Genomic DNA, 19,407 nt, shown 5'->3' with positions numbered 1-19,407 from the left:
ACCTCATGATAAGACAATATCAAGCGTGACATTAGCTAACTGATTTCAGCTTGAACTTCTCTGTTGATGACGTAATAATGATATTTTTCACCTTCATTTCTTGCAGGCTAACTTTCAGTATCAAGTCTTGTCAAGATACAAAAGAAGAAGAATTTGAGTATTTATCGTGTTTATTATGGTGCGACTAGACAAATTAAATTTACCGTAAAACATTTTCAGATACATACTTTATTCAGCTTTTCTCCAAGTGGATGCTCTTTTTCTCATCCAACGAAAGTGGGAAAGAGGTTGAACAGTCCGAGCCATTGTGTTTAACTCCCCCAAGACCAAATAGCCGGCCAGCTACAGGCCTATTGGACTATTTCCACTGGAAACCCCGTTCAAGACTAAATTCATTGGTTTTCAATATCACCAATCAATGGAATATATATGCTTCGTAGCACGTTGATGGTATTACATTACATAGAATCGTCAGCTACAGCGACACGCACAATGAGATTTCTAGGATGTTTTATATAGATGGCGCAATCAACTCATGGCTACAAAGAAAAGACATGAGCAACAGCTAATATCGACGAACATCACCTCTCATCCTGTTTTCCAAAGTATTTTGCACTGTAACCACGGGACAGGTTAATACTGACCTCTGATCTAGGAAGCATAGCTTGAAGAACAATCGATACCATGTCGCTGGATCCATCGTTACATTCAGATGAATTGGTGTATCGCCGCACACATCAACTAGCATAACCGTGATATGCCAAAAACGAATAAGCCACCGTGTAGAGAGGGTTGCCTCAACAGTCTAGTTAGCACTACTCTATGCAAAATTTGAAAAGTCCATCTCCAAGCAGGAATATGACAAAAAAAAACGCCCAAAAACGAGCCACTGGCACGTCATGATCTTTTAAAAAACTTGCATAATGGAATGTCAAACGCAAAGCGTAAAACATTTAAAAACTAGTAGTTATTCAATCGTATGCCTACTCCGGCAAAATAGAGGCACCAACTACATATTCAGCAATTTACAGATGCATCAGCAGACACCAGATATGTCTCTTGCGCACCAACTCAGTTGTGGCCATGAGATTCTCCCTCAAAATGATGCAGTAGACTATAGTGATACCAGTAATCTCTCAGAACGCCAGTCTTCACTGTTCGATTCGGCAGTTATACCATCGCACTGTTGCAAAGACTGTTTCTATAACTGCATATCCAAAATTTACTAGAGTACTCGCAGTATGTCGTCGTAGGATGTCTTGACGGTTTGAATCTCCTGTTTCAAACCGATTTCCTTTCGTCCATTCACAAATCACGTTCTCCGAACTGATACGCCTGTATATCAACACCACCCATACATTGTAACCACACTGATCCAACCATTTCAAATAAGGGAAAAGATATTGATATATTCCACACAGCACATTGACTTACACACGGTCCTATGGCGGCCATTTTGAATGGATGCAACGCCGTCGTCAAAGAAAACAGAGCACATTTTGAACAATACCTATGAATAATTATTTCCTATAGATTATCTCATGATCATCATTGGAGATATTTATAGATCTTTAGGCAATGATTGCCTGAATCTGCCACAACCACGTTGCCATCGGATGTCACTGCTATCCCCTGTGGCCCATAGAGGGCGTCTGCTTGCGTGTTGACGTAGGAGAGGAAGGAGCCGGTGTTGTCGAAAACCTGAAAAGAGAGAAAAACCTAAAGATGTCGTAAAATGCGTTTGGAGCATGGAAGATATCCATCAGTTGATGTACTGTATATCTAAAATTTAGGGTAGCATGGCCCCTCAAATCCCATTGCCTTCCCACTATTTCCGTGCTCTATCCCCGAGGCGAGAAACACCAGGAAAGGAAGCGAGTTCTCTACTTCTCAAGATGCAAACCTCGACTACGCCAAGGATTATAAGCAGCAGTCAGCGAACATTTCCGAGGACGCACACCTGGCAAAGAAAAGAGAGAAGGTGCCCTTTAACTTACCTGTATTCTCGAGTTTCCCCAGTCGGCCACCAGAATATTCCCATGTTCGTCAGTGGCGACGCCTGTAGGTGCATTGAACTGTCCATTTCCCTCACCATTTGACCCGAAAGCGAAAAGGAAGCTTCCCTCGGAATCGAACACCTTGATACAGTGGTTATGGAAGTCCGATACAATGATATCATTCTCATCATTTACCGCCACGTAATGCGGCCCAGCAAACTGGTGATCCATGTTACCTCGGGAGCCGAATTTATGGATCATTTTCCCGTTGCTTTGGAATATGAAAACACAGCTGGCCTTGTTATCGACGACAATGATATGTCCATTCTTATCCACCGCAATTCCCTTAGGTCCTAACAGCTTTCCTGTGCCGATTTTGTTCAAGTATTTCCCATCCTGGCCGTGGATGCTGACCCATTTGTTATCATAGTCCGAGATCACATAATTCCCATTCAAGGTCACACCAACGCATGTCGGTCGCTGGAGCTGTCCCGCAGTACGACCGCGGATCCCAAACCTAAACTTAAAATCACCGGTGTTGTTGAAAACTTGAATGTTCTGATTGTTACTGTCTGCGACTAAGATCTTGCCATCCGAGGTCGTGCAAAGTCCCTGGGGGTTCGTGAACTCGCCCTTGTTGCGTCCTCTACTCCCAATCCTATCTAGAAGGTCATCCTCGATTGGGTTTGACCTTCGGTTTGACCCCTGCGACCTTGTACTTGTGGATCGCTTGGTGCGTTGTCTACTGCTAGACTTCGACGGGACCTTACCGGCGCTGGGTGGCTTTAACTCGTATCCATCCGGCTTTGGGACAGACTTTATCTTGAAAGGCGAACCCTTGATTGGGTCTCCATATAAGTTGATGTCCAGCTGATGCGCCCCGTCTTCAGTGGCAATATAACACAGATCGTACGCCCCACCTCCGTTATCGACGACTTCAGGGATGGTCACCTTCCCGCTACTTGCCGTCAGCTCCGCCGTGAAGATCCCATAACCAGATTTCGTAACGTCACCTTTTCGATCCTTGGTTGTCAGGCCTATGGTCGTCTTCACTCCAGTGAAACACTGTTTCAACCCTTCACCACTCGCAGCAGTCTCGTGTGCAACAGCAGAATTCGTCTTGACGCTTCCAAATCGCTTGATGACCTTCTCAATAGGTACCATATCGGTATAAAGAAGAACCAACAGATCGTTCTCATCCGGAAGGAACTGCTTCTTTGGCGAACTTAATACAGTCAATTTCTCACTCATTTCTTTCTTGACTAATAATATGTCTGTTTCGTTGCCATGTTTGACAGCATTTTCAGTAAGTTCACAACAACTATCAATAGTGTCCAAAAGATTCGCTAACATCTGTTTCTGTTCCTTCATCACCGAATGCTTCCTATCGTAAGCGACCTGCAAGTCGTCAATCAGACGATGTTTTCTCCTAGCGACTAAATCCTCGACTAATTCGAAGTTTTTCAGTATATCGGTCTCACATTCATTATAATTGCTTGTTAGATTGGTTTGAACTTCTTCTACTTTAACCAAAGCTTCCTGTACCAAGGAATATTTCGCCTTAACGTGCTCCAAGTTCGTCTGCAAGCTTGTTTTGATGTCATCCATGGCGTCCTGCAAGGGAAGTGTCACGTGATCCGCATGCTCCATTTCGGTGCATTTTTCGCAGATTGCAGTCTCGCAGGTATTACAATAGAATTGGAATGTCTGGCCCTCATGACTAGAACAACATAGAGAATCGTTGGTAGAGTCCACTCCATCAGAAAGTGCAAGTTCGCTTAGTTTGACAACATTATGTGAGGCGGTCACCTCATCCTCCTTGTGACCTTCAGCACAACTATCACAGAGGAAGCCATCACACTCTTGGCATTTGGTTGCCATCTTGCCCTGCGCCTGGCAGACAACACAATCCTTTTCAGCCGCCATTAGATCCATGAGCGTTCCTATCAACAGATTATTTTGAAGCGCCGAAACACCGTTTTTTGGTAAAATGCTTTGCTTTTGACACGTCGGACAGGATACGGAGAGACTCTCCGACGGAATGTACCGGTCCAGGCAGTGTTCGCAGAAGGTATGGAGGCAAGGCAGCACCTTTGGTTTCACGTACTCGCCAAAACAGATGCCGCAGCTCAGGAACTTATGGTCTCTGGGCGACTCCCAGATTCGTTCACGGTCGTCGGCCATCTTGATAGGTAACACCGTCGATACGGTGACCTGAAAGATAAAAGCGGGATTGCTGTGAGAGTTTGAGATGCAAGCATGTTTGAAGTGTTTTAGAAAATGGAAGGTATCAGCATGGGCAGTGACTAGAAAGAAAGTTGGTGGATATCTGCAGATGAAAAAATCATCCATGTAGAAATTAGCTTGGCACAAACGTTTTCTTATCTGCAAAAGAAATGAACAGGGTTCTGGAGAGCAGAAACGATCTCAGATTAAAAATCAATTAGCTGCGAGTGAAGCTGTTTGTGGTGAAATGGTTCGGAACAGCAACGGCTGCTATAACTGAGTCTTGATAAAACAAACAAAATTATCATCTAAGGAGATCGGATCGTTGCTCGCTATTATAAGAACATTTGTTCTGAAGAGGTTCTGAAGATGGTACAATTTCTACAAATATTAGCCTTAACTTTTTACCACACTGAAGATTTTTTTGGTGTTCGCTTGTGCACCATTCCTGACCCTTAACACTTGAATCGACACGGCGGGGAACTTGGTAACATGATTGACGATATCATGATCAGGTACATGATACTCTAGGTGCTTTATGGGAACGGAGTAGGAGTTATCAAGAACTTCACCGTCTGTGGCAAGCTAACTCAACTATCAAGGAAAAACTAACATAGCCCAAGATAAGACAGGAATATCATGCAGTCACTCGTGCCTCTCTGGTAAACCAGATGGTCGCTGATGTAGCATGGGGGTGCCATCTCCTTCCAAGAACAGCCTAAAGGAAGATGATACACAGATTGCTATGTAGGCACAGGCAACACGTTTTAGATTTAGCTGCGTTTAAACACAGCCACCACTTCGCGTTTCGGGTAGACAACTATCATTGTGGCAATTAGATGTTCCCTGCTCGGCCCTACATCGTGACTAGAAGACGTGATATTGATGCTTCTAGTTTTGTGGTTGTAGGTATCATAACTACCTTAATTTGAGTATTATCAATCTGATGTACCTCCACGAAGTATAACGTGTTAATTTATCGTATCTCATGTCTGAAGCCCAAGAAACCATATCATGCCGGAGTCTTTACCATCAGAGCAAGGCTTCCGGCGCGAGATGATCAAGTTTATTACACCAGTAAACATGAGAAGCTGTCAGGTACACGGCAAAGCCGGGGCAAGCGCTCGCGGCATTCTCGATAAGCCATTCTAGTCAGAGATGGTAAAAAAGTTACGAATTTGAGATGGGGGATTCCTGATGAAAGTGTTTTCCCACGTTTATAGTGGTATAGCCATCCTTGCCACAATTAGCAGTAGTGGAGAAGACGGAATTGCATCAGGAATGATGTGGCTTCACGCTCTTAAATATTAGTAAGAGAATGGTGATGATCCTATATCACCTTTCTTTGATCAAGTAATAACTTCATGCTAAGAGGAACTGTAGTATGAGCGGATATCGTATTCCATTTCTGTTAATTAGAAGATTCTCATGAAGACGCAAGACATCTTCTTCAATTGTTAAAAACGACCTTCCAGAATAGTAGAAGTAACCCTGGATACCACCAACCACTACAGATTCTACCAACAGACGTACCAAAGCCAAGGAAAGCTCAGAAGTTAACTGCTGACGGAACGCACAAAATCCAAAGCTATGTGAAATATGGCGAAGCAGGTGATTGAAGAATTCTGAGGGATTTTGCTCTATTGATATACTTATAGAAAATAAGATCAAATGTGTGCAAGCAAGCACACATGTTGTCAGTTGCAGAAATATCCGGCATGAAAAAAGCTATCCTGTTGTACATGGTAGTACACATGTATCGCAAGTCTGAATGACTATGAATGTACGCGTATAGTTGAAGTATAAAATATCGATAGACGTATGAATTCCATGAATGAAGAAGAATTCTCACAGGCTGTTTCCAGCTATTTATTGTCAGCAATATAACTCATCGTCTGCTGTTTGAGGTGACGCCCATGTTCAAATCGAAACTCAAATAGGCCTACAACTGCGCCGGCAAGCCTCCTCCTAATGGCGGAGGGACTTTCTAACAAGTGCTACCAAAGGTACTCTGCATCAGCTTTTTTGAAACACCTTCAATGGTTTTTCGGCGAACACAGACATGCACCCTTTTTTTCAGCGAAATGAATAACTATTTTCAGCTGCAAGGTTCGAATAGACCACGTTTGTGGTTATGATATTACCTTATCCCAGAGAGACAATAGCACCCTTCTGATGGAGAAGTATCCAACTGATCTGAAGCACTTTCAAGTGGGCTACGCAATTCGTCCCATCCGATGGTACATCATGATCAACAAAGAAAGAGAATGAACAACCGTAACACTCAAGAGCCGGACAAACAATGCAGCAATGACAGGGACTTATACAAACAAATAGATTAGTATAGTCGGAGCATCCCATGTAATTATTCGAATAACCGTACATAACCTGTGCGTATAACTGCGCGTATACATCTATGCATTTATGGACTTTATACTATGCACAAAACAGTGCAATAGACATCAACTACAGATTTACGATCGATTGAGTCAACTCGCCTGAGGACCTCCTGCAGCATGTCGCGCTGGCTGGACGTCACGGACGAGACGTGGCTTCGTGAGTCACCTATTCAGTGCATTGTTTCTACAGGCAATAATGCACAGCGCGTATGCACAGCAAGTCCATCTAGAAAATCGAAGGATACGTCAAGTCACTGACAGATCCTATTGAATCTGTGTTTGTTTAAGTTTCTCCCACTTCAATAACAAGCCACTAATTGAACTTCACTTCGTGACGTTTAACGATTCATCGAGAAGACGATAGTGATTTTGGGGAGAAAATTGCCGCTGAAGTATAAAACTTGATAGTACATCACCTCGGTATGCATCGTACATGATTGTAGCAGTACAACCGTAAATGACTCCACCAGCTGCTGCCACCATGGTAAAATCAAACTTACTGTCACTCGGATCCCATCATCAGATCATAAACACCATCTGAAACCTCTTGACGTGCACATCCAACTACACTTCGCTGCCTTTTACGGCAAAGCAGTGTTATGTCCATATTCCAACAGATTTATGGAAAAACGTACGGCTCCACCAGTTAAGCTTTTGTTTCTATATGATGTATATGAAATTACAAAGAGCACATGTGATTTTGTAAGCCGCTAGGGGTTTGCACAGCTGCTGAAATATGCAAACAACGCGACAGGAATTTCAATTATAACCGATATGTTTGCGTTTGTGACGTTCCAACCAGGCACCTAATTAAAAAGTAAGCTTAATGCGAATTGTGAACACACAGTACGAAACATTGCTTCGACCAGCTCTACCAGGGTTGGTAATGAGGTATCAGTCGTCCCTATCAAATACAATGACAACGAGTTAGTTACCGCTATTATTAAAAAGACGCCGAAAACAACATCATCACGGACCTATGTAGTCAGAGAGGCATGAGAGGCATTTGTGCATCAACTCCTTTCAAAGCTGTGCATGCACAGCAGATTGAAGATGCAGATGTAAGCAAGCTTGATACGGAGTTGAAACGTAACCACAAACGATATCTTATCTGCAGTTAATTCACTACAATAGTACAATACATTATGCATTTATCATCTCGTGTGGAAGGGGTTATGATTTTTATGCTATAACAGGTCGCAAGGTCCATAAAAGATATCAAATCCATGTCTTACAATAGAAAGTGTCAATATTTACCCACGTTCTGAACTTGCATGACTCTGTGTACCAGACGGAAACACGACTCGTATTCTCGTGCCTGGAATCTATCATGAGATGGAAGAATTCCCGAGTAAATTTCCAGGGAATGTCATTTTTCAGTTCTAAGTTAGAGTTAATTTTATATGGCATTTTAAGTGCTTTTCAAACTTGTCTTTCAATAAACCATGGAGTAATGAGACAAAGTCTCATATGCTATATCTTCTATCATTTTGAATGCTTTTACCTCTTGGGACAAGACATAGACTGCATGAACTATCGTTAAAGACAGATCACAATATTGTTAGTTCTTATATCAACACTCCTTAACGGTCAGTTCATTTGAGCTGACGGAATAAAAACAATGCTGATTGGAGAACAATAAGACCGGTCAATAGATTGATTCTGCAGAGGAACAATCCGACAAAGTTGGCTGATTGGTGTGTGTTTCAGCTGATTACGAAATATATTGGGAATTCGGAAAGCGACACGATCAAACGCTGCCAGAGCAACGACGCTGTTGGGTCTAAGAGCTACTGGGTTATCTATCTAACATTTGTAGTTTGGATTATTCGGAGTTGGCCCTAAAGAATACGGCAGAAGGAAAGTCGACCACAACTTACAGCCCTTGGAGTAGTGACGCCATCTATTTCTTGTCCGACTATTGTACCCGGCATTGCTTAAGTAGTATATCGGAATAATCCAACGTTCTGGATCTTTATTGGAGAAATAACCCAACAAGTGTAGTCTCAGAGAGAGAAGAACCAATCTTTACTAAAGCCCAATCATCGATGTTATATTCCATTTCAGGTATGAGAACCTACTGAAGTTTTAATGATGATTCACGACCCTCCTAAATCCTGGAGCGATACGAAACCTCTCAGTGTTCAAAGGAAGAAAGAATGGACCAAGCCTCTTGCTCTCATCGGTGAACATTCCTCTCATTATTGAGAGTAGAATCACGGAGTGAACTCCTGGACCACCTGGCGGACCAATTTACTAGGACGTGCCCTCCGTAATTGCATGTAGTGCACTTACGTGGTGGATCAGAGGACTTAGTTGCCATCGAGTAACATCCAACAATCATGATCAGAGAATGGTGTTGCCATTGCTACATCCAGCTTCTCATTGCCTCCTAAGCAAATGCCGTAATGTGCTGGCACAACAAGCCTTGCTCAAACTGGCCGGTTACTTGCTTGTTGGTTCACCAGTGGTACTCTATTTCATCTTTAAACTCAGTGAATTTACCAGATGATGTTGTTGATAGATTACTCATGATGGCCACCTTTCTTCGACTAGTGACTCAAACAGAAGTAGAAACTAAAACAGACTGTGCATCAAAACGAACTAACCGTCTTGGTGCAAAAAATACAGAAAATGCATCCGAACGGTGAAGAATAAACCATTGCCTAGAGCAGTCAATCTCGTCATTACTTAGAGCAGATTCACGGCATCAGTGCAATCAGCAGGTAAGCCCTGCTCCAGACCAGTCTCATTACCACCTGATGCATCCTTCAACAGGGCTGCCGCAGCGCCTTACAAATTGTCAAGTTCTTCTTTTCTTGAAATTTACTTCAGAAGGTACATAACGAAGAGCTGAATCATCGACGGTTCATGGTGAGGCACTGTTAGAATCTGAGAGATTGCCGTTTTTGGAGAACTACATTCGCATATCGATCGAAAGCTTTAGTAGACTGTATAACAGGTCGATCAAGAACTGAAACATAAACCCAAATGCAACACTATTATCTCAACAAAATACGATAATGGCCAAGAATGACGACATCATGAGATCACTACTTTCAGTTTAGACATTTTTGAAAATTTACCAATAAAGTCGTGTCAGGTGAGGCCTCACAATATTATGGGAAGCCCAGAAAGAAAACGAACTTCAAAACTTTTTATCTTATCAAATTCATCACACCCACAATTTCACACAGATGAGTACCTTTACAATGAAATTATTGTCTTAAGTATCTTGAAGTTCCTAAAACGAGCTCATTACCGTGTACTTGCATATTGACCGCAGGAAAACCCGAAGTGATGAGTAAGTCAACTATCGAACCGCTAAGGAATCGATCGTTTCATGGCGAGATACAGATAAGACCATTTGTTGCCAAACAAAGCCTATGTTGACATTGTTAAAATTACAAGTATGTCAGACTTGACAGATAGATAGCTTTTTTATCAATTCCTGTCTTATCGAAAGGGTAATTCCTCGTTTCCTTTGTTTAAGCTATGACATGAGAGTAGGATTTTGCGATTGCGATAATGGTGACAAGGAAGAGCTGAGGATGATAATGATACCAGTGCTACTAAACTGATTGGTAATGTATATGTAGGCCTACTAGATGACAATGACGGTGCTGTGATTCTGGAGGCAATATTGATGACAACGAGGAGGAATGACGATAATACAGTATGTGTGAATATTTTTTACGATGATGGCGTTTGGAACGTAATGCTTTTTTTATGAAATGGCGAATCTTATTATATTAATTACAGTTAAAGGGGTCAAGCCTAAAAAAGCGGTACATCTTAAAGTATGGTGACCGATGATGATGATGATGATTTAAAAATGGCGACCATATGCATTACATATTTCTGGTGGTTAATCGATGATACAATTCTGGTAGTAGGTACTAATGGTATGATGATGATGATAATTATGATGATGACGAAGATGGTATTATGGTTGTAATGATTACGTGATCCCACAGAGCAAGAGAGTGGCAAAACAAATCTTTGAAAATCGCAATTACCTGTTTCACCCACTGTGCAATAGACATCATCCAACGGTTATTAGAAGATGAAATACGATATAAAACTGTCTGCCTTGCCTAAGACACTACGCTAAGAAAGAATACGTTGAAGACACTGTACGTGTTTCATGTGGTTAGCTCTTGTCTATGTTGTGGTTATATTTCTATCAATGCTTCAATAGAACTGACAGATGATAACAATAATGTTGAGATCTCGTTGAATCCTCTTCAAGCGAATATTAAGTGGGCAACCTCGAACCTTGGTTCGCACATATTGTGCTCGTACCCAGGTAACAAGGGGACGTGTCAGCACTTCAGCATTTTACAAGATAAAAGTCAGGCCGACGTAATCCAAAGCAATGCCAATGGGAGTTCAAAATTGCATATAAAGCATGCCTTATCATGCTGACCTGACCCCGAAATATCACTGGGTCAATGTACATGCTTCAGTGGTTCTATCCATGAAGCGTGTCCATTAGTATGGTTCCTGTTACTGAACAAAACAAGGCACTCAATTTCGAAAACATTTTGAGGATTGCCCGAGTATTGGCGGACGTATTAGATGCCTTATTAAATCTTTTGATATTTCTTGAAATCTTTGTACGAATCAACCGGATATGATTATTAGATTTTGTCTTCCAGTGACATGAAATTTTGTCAGGTCTTTCGATGCATTACAAGCCAAATGACATTAACTTGTGTGAGTAAGGATGACCTTCTCCCCTCTCCACACCCAAGAACGATATTGGGACATCGAAATGATTCTAGAGACTCGAACTTTTTCAACCTAAGCCCCTGCAGAACATTGCCACCATAAACCTCTTCTTAGTAGTCTCACCAGCTTTACAACTTCAGATTTGAAAACAGTGTTCACGCTGAAATACTAAGGAAAAAACACTTCACCGTCATTACTTAGGGCTGGAACTCCCGATCATGTCTGGCCAGACCTTCCAGGTGAACCTAAAGTAACCTTTGTCATGTTTGTAGTAGATTTCGTTGTTTACTGCGTAGATTAGCATAATGATATTGTTTACAGAAAAGATCGACATTAAATCAATAACGTTGTTGACAATCACATAACATGCATGGACAAAATCTCGGAGACGTCTTTTCCCGATATCAACACGATTTAGGAATTAAAGTGTCATCGATCTGGTTCATATCAATGATAGACTGATAAAACCCGACCATAAGTATAGACAGACACAATAAAAGTCATTACACTTCAAATCTTATTTACCTTTGTTGTTGACCTCAAGTCGTATCGTGAAATCTTTGGTTGTCAATTTTACGGGCAACGGCCGGGATTGAGCTCTGTCTAAGGGTGTGACCTGTTCGATATATATATATCCCCAAGTTGATCAATGCCTATTGCTGACAAATATTTTGGAACATTAGGAAAGAAATTGATATTACTGTACATGTAACAGTGTGTGGCATCGGCGTAAAGCCTTGCCTGTTCTTGACCCGTTGCACGGGCAGCCCGAGTAAACTGAACCTCCTGTAAGATAAACGGGTATGACCAGTCTTGGCCTGTACCAAAATCCTCAATCGCAGCAACAATGTGGACCAAACCGTAAATCAGCCTATATATTTTCATTGAAATCTTAAGCGAACGCCCCCGCAAGAGATGCCAATACAAGATCCGTGTTCTCTTGCGTTAGCCGTCTTTCGCTGGTAACCAACGGCGACAAGCGGATCAACATAGTGTAGAGAGATGAAGAAGAAATCGATGAATAACAAGTGTCTAGACTGAGCAAAAGTCGTCTTCAGATGGCCAAGTGGGTTATTAGGCAGGTTTAGCACGACGAAGTGCGAAGGTCTTTGGTGTTGTCAAATCCTGCGCGACTTCATTTGCGTGACACTCGTAAATTAGCTGTTATAATATATACTTAGTTGTAGGATAAAACGATTAGACACATTCACATACTTCGTATTTCGTCGTTTGTCGTTCGTAGCTCTTCGTAAGGCTTGCAAAACCAGTCTAGTGCATCGTTTAAGAGATTCAACAAGGGAATGAGGAATGGTATCATATTACCGATCCCGTGCAATAACAATATATCATTTGGGGGAAGACCAACACACACAAATAAAAACTACCAGACAAAACAGAAGATACATGTAGGCAAAAACCATCATTGCCCATGCCATCTGTTTACCAATCATTGAACCAGCCAACCACCGCTTGTACCATAAACTAAGCTAATATAAAGGAGCTTTTTGATATCTGTCTCAAGTACAGTTCGTTCCAAAAGCGTAATTAGAAGGTTGAATTGCTAGATTCGTAAATCTTCACTTAACTATACGTTTTAATTGCTATTTCATTTGGAGATGTTTTAGTTTCACCACAGAGTCGATGCCAAGTTTGAATGATGATCCCAGTGGACCGGCTTAAAGGAGGCGAGCATGTGCGAATGGTGCACTCATAATCGTTCATTTTGAGAGAGCTTAAGGATCGTCCCCATCGGTCCCATCGATTGGAACATAGTTAGTTTAGTGATTATGGTCTTATCAACAGAAAGAATAAGCATTCTGGGTTGCTTCTCTAGTATACTGTTTTAACAGACTTCATCAGCGTGATTACGACGAATAACATTAAGGCTTGAATGGCTATGAGTGTACAAGAAGGTCACAGTTAAATCAATCAGCCAACTAAATGAATATGACGTCATCAATGGCGATGGTGACTCATGTCTCTTCTCTCAACCAGCAGTGATTATGATTTGCTTGGATCGATATGCAAATGAAGAGCATCAAGTTGCGTGGAGGCTGGTTTTGAGTATACTCCGGACGCAGTGGTGTTGGCCTTGTCCCTCCCGATAAATATGATGACGGGCTGCATCGAAAAATGGCGCCGTGAATCCATCTTTCGGAAATTACTTTCGTTTTGAAAGTGACACGATACAAGTGACAACATCCCGGCCTAATGGTGATCACTGACCTAAAATGACGGCCTAATGCTATCATTTATTCACGTTAACATTCATATTCATATTTTTATGGCAAATTTGTCTTTACAACATGTGTTATTCGTGTCCAGCCACGTATTGTATTCATTCCAGGGATTCATCGATTCTGCAGCTGGACTAACTGTAACATAGTCGGAACGAGTTGTCGACTGTATATTGCCGACAGAAGCACGACCGCAGACGACCAGAAAAAGCCGGATGAATACGGCCCTGCAGTTTCTTCGCCTAATAGCCAAAGAGCCCAAAAGCCATAGTGACCATACTCGAACTACCCTCATGTGACTTGCATAGTCTACTGTCCTGTCTGGTACCACGTCTGGTAACACTCCGGACGCAGTGGACCGGCCTCGTCCTTTAATCTGGTACATTAAGGAAAGCCGATCAGGATGACGAAATGGTCTGCATAAGATTTCTACATTTTGTTGGCTATACCGGTATATGTACTAAATTATATCTGGATAGTCTGCCCGATTGCATTTTCCCAGCAAGACGATAAAATACAAATATAGTGTATAAATGAATAACAACCGCTCGTATATATCAGACGCAGACGCCGGGAGGAATTTATTCAATTTTGTCGCCATGGAAACGGAACATGTATGGTTTGAATCGGAAGCAATTGTGAAAAAATGCTTTGTCACGATCGCAGGACAAAAGAGAAATGAGTGCAATAAAGGTGACCAAAATTATTTTGTGTTTTACCTCGTTCAGTGTGATATTGTTCCATGTTAATGGCACGTTGGTGCACTGGTTTCAGCTCCTGGTGATGAGGTTTTATGTTGGACAAAATATTATGGGACACCCTGTGTATATATGGTGCGTTATAAATGTATAACATGTAATGCACACCGGCATACCGGCATCTGGGTGCAGCCCTAAAGATTCGCTGATAAACTGTCATAACAACACCAAACCGGGCATGTGGTTTCTCACCGTTGGCGCGAAATGACTGTTCGTCTTACAAAATGTCACCCCATCCCCCAATTCGAACCCGCACGACCTTGATTTTGGGCCAGACTTACCTGCGTTTCAAAAGCATGCGTTCCATCATGGAGTCTTAACCATTCCTAGCGTTCCTCATTGAATAATATATCGAGAATGGACGCCTCCTTTCAGGCAGAAAATGGAAGCTGCGAGATAGAATCGATTTCTCATAATGAGGAATAAATTATTGCAGACGACATCGCGTAGAGCATTCTCTTGGCGCAAATATTGACGAAGCGTGCGCGATGACATTGTGCATGCAAGCTTCAGGTAGTGTTTGGAGTTTGAAAAATATACTGGGTTTGACAAAGAATTTGCGTATCTAAAAACTATACCAACAAACAAAAACATGTCCAGGTGTTATAATAAGCCCATCGTCATAATCGCTCAAGTGTCCTTCAGTAAAGGACAGTGAGTCTTTGATAATTCCTTAAACAAAGACACCTAATTACTAATCATCCTTATCCCGAGGAAGATTTGACCATTTGCTCACTTAGCGTGGTCATATTGACAAAAACTGGCTATTTAATTAGTAATTAACTTAAGTCTAGGGGCAATTAGCATACGTCCTATCCTATAAAAGCTGGTGAAGCCGCTTATAAGCCATTGCAATAGTTTAAGAGGAAGGGAGCAGGAAATTTCACATCACTCCCAGAACGATCAGGTCAAAACTTCCTAAGGACAGCATCACACAGCTATGAAGGTGAGACAGTTATTTCTCAAATTTTCCATCGTCTTCTTCTATACACGAGCTCACCTTGCACGAGGAGAGGAGTATGCAACTGGCCCTGGTATTTAATGGTGCATAATGATGAATATTTCCTAACTTTGGTAGCATTTCGGATTTCCTCCAGGTTGTTTTTTTCATTGTGAATATCACCCCAAAAAATGTCACCCCTGCAACAGTCCCCTTGAGCAATCCCAACGCTGTCAAAGGATGACTCGCCAAGCGATTTGTGACTTGACCGTCTGAGGTCGGGAGTGATAATCAGTGTGTTCTCGGTTCGAATCATGTTTCTCTTTCCGCTATCTGACTTTCTCTTTATTTTGCAGATCTCGATTGCATGCATCGCTTACTTCGTCATGGTTTTGGTAGCTCTACTACAGAATCAAGTCCAAGGTAAGACATGTTTTGAAATATTATACATTATTCATACAATGTACATACCACAGGGACACATGCGGGCGCCTTCTGTCGGTGTTGGTACAACAACCACAACCTAACCCCTCATATCGGTCACGGGAATTGTCCCTTTACTGGCGGGCGGGCTGTCAGATAAAGAGCATTACTGGAAGACTGTAAGGTTGACAAAATCTAAGTTATACCTTCTTTCTCTTAATAGGGATGAGCCCATTGGGCCAGTACACCGTGTGCATCCGCGAGTGCGAGACCATGATCTACTTGAAAAAGAACAGCTGCTGGAACCTCATCACACCATCATGCGACGAAGCGCACGACAGTTTTGTTGACTTCTACCTGTGGGCGAGGTGCATGCAGGAGTCTACTGCGGTTTGTACGGACAAGTATCACGAATGCATCCAGGGGTGTAAGGAAATTCACCGTTCGAACGTCAGAAAACAGAGAACCAGGAGAATCAGGATAAACGGAGAGAAGAACTAAAGGTCTTCTGACTTTTTAACAAGAAATATGCTGTAACTGTAAATTGTGTGATTCACATTTTCGTCAACAAAATATTGTTTTCTGAATAAATCCTGTATCAGTAAACTTTCTTTTGTTAACTTTTTTGCCTGGCCAAATATGTTATTGGCTACTTCGCACCTTTAAATGCAAGCACTAGACGCGACTTCCCCACCCGCACCAATCTCCACTGGGCTCAATACACCAGACACATTTTAGCTTTACATTCTTCCCCTTTTCCCTTCCAGTTCCCCTCCTTTCACTCCTCTTACAAATTTCACGTCTGACCTTGATACCACCACCGTATCACCCCATCGAACTGGGAGTCCAAATCGCCGTCACGGCAAAGATTGACCGTGTGACTTTACAGTAAGTTGTTGTATACTGTAAAATCAACTAGTAACCATCTTGACTTGCCAGATGGGAAGTTTATAAAAATATGGACTTTGACACAACGCCACAAATAATATGGAATAATTGAACATATGTATAAGTATGTTTTGAGCGCTGCAACATGCATAAACATATTAAGTTAATGATAATGCATTAAAATGACAAGCGCTGTTTAATATGCATTGGAAATGTTTTTATTACGCGTAGTCTCTATTGGATCTCCATGTAACTTTCCAACTGGCATGAATATGCATGCAGCCAGCCTTGTCTACCTACGAAAATGCCACTTTTGTTTTTAGTGTTTCCATTTCTGATAGTTTCCCCTCCTTGTTTAGGAAAGGTAAAAACAGATTCACACGTTTTCCTATCATCCCCTCTATTAAAAAGTCATGGTTTTTTTGACCGTCAGTAGTTTATGAGACACTGCGATATTCGGAACAACTAAAAACGTTACACTATGGGATGCCCTTATTCGTCCAATTGTATTGAAATGTTCGAGGACGGCTGGTCGGTTCCGGTCTCCCGGTCAATCACGACGCGGTCAGAATGGGGTGGTGGACTCTCTGAGGGATATCTGCGGAGTATATTGAAAACCACAGGTTCGGCTAGGATGCTGCGTGAGCCGCTATCTGGGACAATACAAGATTCAGAGAGAGTCGTCTGCATTAACTTCCAGATTTACGTCTCTAGATGTCATAGAAACATAATTGCTACAGCAATCAGAATAATTCTGCAACTATTGCGTGGTATCAGGAAAAGAAACGACATGAATACAATCATCTTTTTAAATTCTTTTATTCAGCTGTTACACGTACAATTATTTTAATCGTCGTCCTCTTCTGATGAAGACGAGGACGAGGACGACTCGGGTTTATTTGAGTACACGACTTGTTGTGCTGCAGGGACATAACTGTAGGTGACCTGAGGCTCAGGAGATTGCTGGCCATAGATGATCTGAGGAGATGGAACGTTGACATACTGGGTCTCGGGCTCTGGTGCAGGCACAGTGATGTACTGCGTCTCGGGCTCCGGTGCGGGCACAGTGATGTACTGGGTCTCGGGCTCCGGGGCGGGCACGTTGATCACGTGGACGTGGGTGACTGGAGCTGGTGGCGGTGGCCGAACCACAGGCTCGACCACAGGGCAGCCTGTTTACAAAAATTAGGTTATATGAGTGACACTATCACATTTTGTAGAAATAGATTTTTAAAAAGACTGAACGCCAGTATCGAGGTTGAGAATCCGATTTTGAAGAACAACCAGGGCCTATTCATGAGATTCTCTCAATCTCAGTCAGAGTTACCACAGTCGCTAGGCCCTAGTGCTGGTGACAACGCCAAGGAAAAACGCTGGCGACAAAAGATTGAAAACTCTTTCCCTAACATGTCATCAGTCCCAGGTAATTGGGTGTTTGCCACTTGTTGTCGGTACCTGGGGATGGACCTATGGCTATGCCAGGCACACACGCTGCTATTTCTGTCTTCACGACGACCACGTCGCCTAAGTATAAATTTCCCTACCTTCTCGTTGCCACATTCGTCCCATCTGGCGCTCTCCTGCCCCCACCGCGTTATTGCACATGGCCGACTTGAGCTGGCACCTCAGTCTTCTTCCGGGCATGTCAACTTTGAACCAGTAGCCTCTGCAGCCGGGGGTGTCGTCACATCTGGCCCGACATCCTGGATGTCTTTCGCCGTGGATCATGCTCCCAAGATTGTGACCCATACACTCTCCCCTGATCAAAGGAGTGTAATGGCCTTTACATGCCAGGGAAGCTGGAATGTGAAAAAGGGAGATTGCTTCATCATAAACTTTTCCTGAGGGTGCTAACTATTATGACAGTTTGGGCAAGACAAGTCAGCTGTGGACCATGTCGAGACGTTCGGATTCTGTCAAAATGTCACATCTATTGTAGACCTATTAGGAAAAAGACTCACCTGTGACGGACACTAGCAAAACGGCGACGAACAAGGGAGTTGACATCTTGTAATCGTGCTGCAGTAAAAGAAAGCACTGGTTAAAAATCGATGCGTTCCCTTCCCCTTTTAATGCAGGGTGTGTTTACCTGGTTACTGAGTACAGTTACTATTCGTCCATCTTGACAAAGGGTAAGGTCGGGATTGTGAACTCCCAAAACCATTAGGAATTGAAACATCAGAATCACCCGGTAGTGGACTCCATGCACCTGAAGACACCTTCACAAACAATACGGACGTGTTGACAGCGTGTGGCTGGATTACCCGAAGACTACCATACAAATACCATTTGGGCTTTCTTTACCATCAAAAACTCACTAAGTCCTTGAGAGAGAACCTTGCCGTGTTAGCATCAACTGGACTCTACTGGAAATATAAGCAGCACAGGTGTATTGTTCTAGATCAGTCTAGACTAGATATGAATAATTATTTTCAGAGTATTACCCTTCAATGGTTTATTCATTTTTGGTTATGGCCATTGTTACAGTTAGGGACCGTAACGAAAGCCTTTCGAGGTGAAAGGCAAATGATTACGCTTTCCGTTTCGTCTTTGTTTTAGTAAGCAGTGACAGCTTTCATCTAAGACGAAACGAAAGCTCTGTCTCCTCGAACAGTTTCTGTTTTTCAGTCTTTTGTCTTTTTCTCTCTGAAGACACCCTTGATGCTGATGATTGGGATGTAAAATGAATGATGCTTCCGCTTGGGACCAAAGCAGATGTTGTTCCAATAAGCATCCAGGGACATTGTCACAAATACTACCATGGTATCCAGGGACATTGTTACAACTGCTGGTATGGCATCCAGG

The 19,407-nt window shown here is 42.5% G+C and overlaps 3 protein-coding genes across 9 annotated transcripts; 1 reads left to right on the top strand and 2 right to left on the bottom strand.

Moving 5' to 3' along the window:
• Positions 1–152: 152 nt before the first annotated feature.
• LOC135493326 (tripartite motif-containing protein 2-like) lies at positions 153–14,727 on the bottom strand. Of its 6 annotated transcripts, none has more exons than XM_064780601.1 (3): positions 14,633–14,727; positions 1,998–4,211; positions 153–1,701 (listed from the first exon to the last, which is right to left on the bottom strand). In XM_064780601.1, the coding sequence occupies exons 2-3, from the start codon at positions 4,179–4,181 to the stop codon at positions 1,549–1,551; spliced, it is 2,337 nt and encodes a 778-aa protein (XP_064636671.1). In that variant the 5' UTR covers positions 4,182–4,211; positions 14,633–14,727; the 3' UTR covers positions 153–1,548. The 6 variants fall into 6 exon arrangements, with proteins under 6 accessions (XP_064636671.1, XP_064636668.1, XP_064636667.1 ...); XM_064780598.1 differs by lacking the exon at positions 14,633–14,727 and adding an exon at positions 10,642–10,812; XM_064780597.1 differs by lacking the exon at positions 14,633–14,727 and adding an exon at positions 8,503–8,744.
• Positions 14,104–16,237, top strand: LOC135493345 (uncharacterized). Of its 2 annotated transcripts, none has more exons than XM_064780634.1 (3): positions 14,104–14,286; positions 15,648–15,714; positions 15,938–16,237. In XM_064780634.1, the coding sequence occupies exons 1-3, from the start codon at positions 14,272–14,274 to the stop codon at positions 16,213–16,215; spliced, it is 360 nt and encodes a 119-aa protein (XP_064636704.1). In that variant the 5' UTR covers positions 14,104–14,271; the 3' UTR covers positions 16,216–16,237. The 2 variants fall into 2 exon arrangements, with proteins under 2 accessions (XP_064636704.1, XP_064636706.1); XM_064780636.1 differs by lacking the exon at positions 14,104–14,286 and adding an exon at positions 15,217–15,297.
• Positions 16,238–17,405: 1,168 nt separating this feature from the next.
• On the bottom strand, positions 17,406–18,931 carry LOC135493341 (uncharacterized). The gene is made up of 4 exons (XM_064780631.1): positions 18,907–18,931; positions 18,564–18,621; positions 18,147–18,401; positions 17,406–17,774 (listed from the first exon to the last, which is right to left on the bottom strand). Exons 1-4 carry the CDS (start codon positions 18,907–18,909, stop codon positions 17,449–17,451), a joined length of 642 nt encoding a protein of 213 aa, XP_064636701.1. The 5' UTR covers positions 18,910–18,931; the 3' UTR covers positions 17,406–17,448.
• Between the last annotated feature and the right edge of the window lie 476 nt (positions 18,932–19,407).

The sequence above is a fragment of the Lineus longissimus genome, chromosome 9 (genome assembly GCF_910592395.1).
Source record: "Lineus longissimus chromosome 9, tnLinLong1.2, whole genome shotgun sequence".
NCBI lineage: Eukaryota > Metazoa > Nemertea > Pilidiophora > Heteronemertea > Lineidae > Lineus > Lineus longissimus.
Note: the sequence above shows the minus strand (reverse complement) of the source record. Positions and strands in the feature narration are given on the sequence as shown.